Source organism: Medicago truncatula, chromosome 6, assembly GCF_003473485.1.
Source record: "Medicago truncatula cultivar Jemalong A17 chromosome 6, MtrunA17r5.0-ANR, whole genome shotgun sequence".
Lineage (NCBI taxonomy): Eukaryota > Viridiplantae > Streptophyta > Magnoliopsida > Fabales > Fabaceae > Medicago > Medicago truncatula.
Window position 1 is genome coordinate 6,254,472 of NC_053047.1, and position 1,899 is coordinate 6,256,370.

Consider the following 1,899-nt stretch of genomic DNA (forward strand, 5'->3'; position numbering starts at 1 on the left):
CTAGCAATATGATGGATAAGGCTAGCAATGCTGCTCAATCCGCAAAGGAAACCATTCAAGAGGTTTTTAGTTAATTAATTATCAATATTTAATATTTCATTTAAATATTTATAAATTAAAATTACACATTTGACGCAATTATACAATCTAAATTGTCAAATTATTAATGGACAACCGACTTTTCAACTTTGATAATTTGAATCCAAAATATAAGATCAAATTGTGACTCCTCTATTCTTAATAAGAAGAATCAGATAGAAAACTGCATGATCATGTAAAGATGAGGCAATTTAAATGTTAACAATTTTTTTTATTTATATTTACTGATTTATTTTTATAAAATGAAACTTTATAAGTAATATTTTGTTTTGTTGTTAGGCTTGGCAGCAAGCAAAGGTTAAAGCACAATGAGTTGCTGATGCAGAGAAGAATGCACCATGGATGAACTAATTACAATAATGAATGATTATTCACGATTTAGTTTCCCTTAAATAAAATGTTTTCGGTAAATAAAAATGTTTCGGCTGACTAATTTATGTTTCAAGAACGTTTTATTTTAAATGTAATAAAGTTATATTTTTATTAGTGAGTAGATTAAAGTTTCATATCTGAATGGAATATAAATTTATTACATTGTCTACATTTGATAAAATGTTGAAATCGCTAGACCGGAAGCTATAAATCGAGTTCAAACCCCAATATTTTTCATTTGTCTGTCTACCAAATAAGAAATTATTACATTCATTTCCGAATTGGTTTTGCAAAATCTACACACATGTAAGTATTTAACTGTTATCCTTCGGTATTGCATTATGATTTATGTACTGGATTAATTCAACCTCTTCCATGTAGTTGTCTATCCATATGTGATGATTCTGATTATAACTTGATAGGAAGCACACTAATTAAACCAAAAAGCGACCAAACTAGGCATTGAACCGTTGAGAACTCTCGATCTTGATTCAAGTGTTTTAAATCCAAAAAGAGAGAAAAGTATAAAACAATAAAATGAAACCATATTCGAAAATCAATAATTGAAAGTTAACGCCACAAGTCTTAGTTTAACTGGAAATAAATGTCAAAATTGTAGATTAGACACAATGGATGGAGCTTGAACTTTGACTCCTCCATTATGTGGATAATTTCTAAAGTGACTATTGTAATTTCCTTTATCCAAAAAAAAACTTATTGAAAGTTGACATAGACGTGATCCATCAAACATAATTAGTTCTTGTTTGTAGAATCCTTCGCAGAATCAACAGCTCCTTGAGCCTTTTCCTGCATCTGTTGACCAGTCTAGACATAATATAAAAAAGAAGATATAAGCAACATTTTTAGATTTAGGCCATGAAATTTTGCTATAAATCTATATCATTAGATTTTTTTTTTAAACAACAAATTGCTACCTCTTGCATTGATTCTTTGGCAGACTGAGCAGCATTGCTAGCCTTGTCCATCATGCTGCTAGCCTTTTCCTATTATCCACACACAAAAAAAAAAATGGTTATTATACAAAATTGAGTGAATTAATATTTAGATTATTTTTTTCTTGGAGATTAATTATAAGCAAAATCCACTAACTTTAATTTATTAAAATTATTTGTTAAATACAACTAATTCTCGATTTCATATAAAAATAGACATTCTCAATAATTTATTTCATGAATACTTAAATTATGAAAATAAGGGAATCATATTGGAAAGTAAAAATTACATTTATAAGGGATATTTTAGAAATGACATAAAACAATTGTTAAACTTTCTTGTATCTAAAATCACTAAACATGAATATATTTTTTCTTATATTTGAAAAAGGGAAATGATATGAGAGAAAAGAAAGGAAACCTGGGTTTGGCCCTTGGCCTGTCCAGCATTGTAGCTTGTCTGGTTAGAGTCCAT

General features: G+C 28.3%; 1 protein-coding gene across 1 annotated transcript; it reads right to left on the reverse strand.

The window, feature by feature from the left end:
* Nucleotides 1-1,054: 1,054 nt before the first annotated feature.
* LOC25495510 (late embryogenesis abundant protein 2) lies at nucleotides 1,055-1,899 on the reverse strand. The gene is made up of 3 exons (XM_013595735.2): nucleotides 1,846-1,899; nucleotides 1,407-1,475; nucleotides 1,055-1,296 (listed from the first exon to the last, which is right to left on the reverse strand). Exons 1-3 carry the CDS (start codon nucleotides 1,897-1,899, stop codon nucleotides 1,225-1,227), a joined length of 195 nt encoding a protein of 64 aa, XP_013451189.1. The 3' UTR covers nucleotides 1,055-1,224.

Coding starts and splice junctions, on each gene's coding strand:
- LOC25495510 (XM_013595735.2), bottom strand. CDS start 1,899: ATGGACTCTAACCAGACAAGCTACAATGCTGGACAGGCCAAGGGCCAA. Junction 1,476..1,845: donor AGGCCAAGGGCCAAACCCAG/GTTTCCTTTCTT, acceptor TGTGGATAATAG/GAAAAGGCTAGCAGCATGAT. Junction 1,297..1,406: donor CCAAAGAATCAATGCAAGAG/GTAGCAATTTGT, acceptor TATTATGTCTAG/ACTGGTCAACAGATGCAGGA.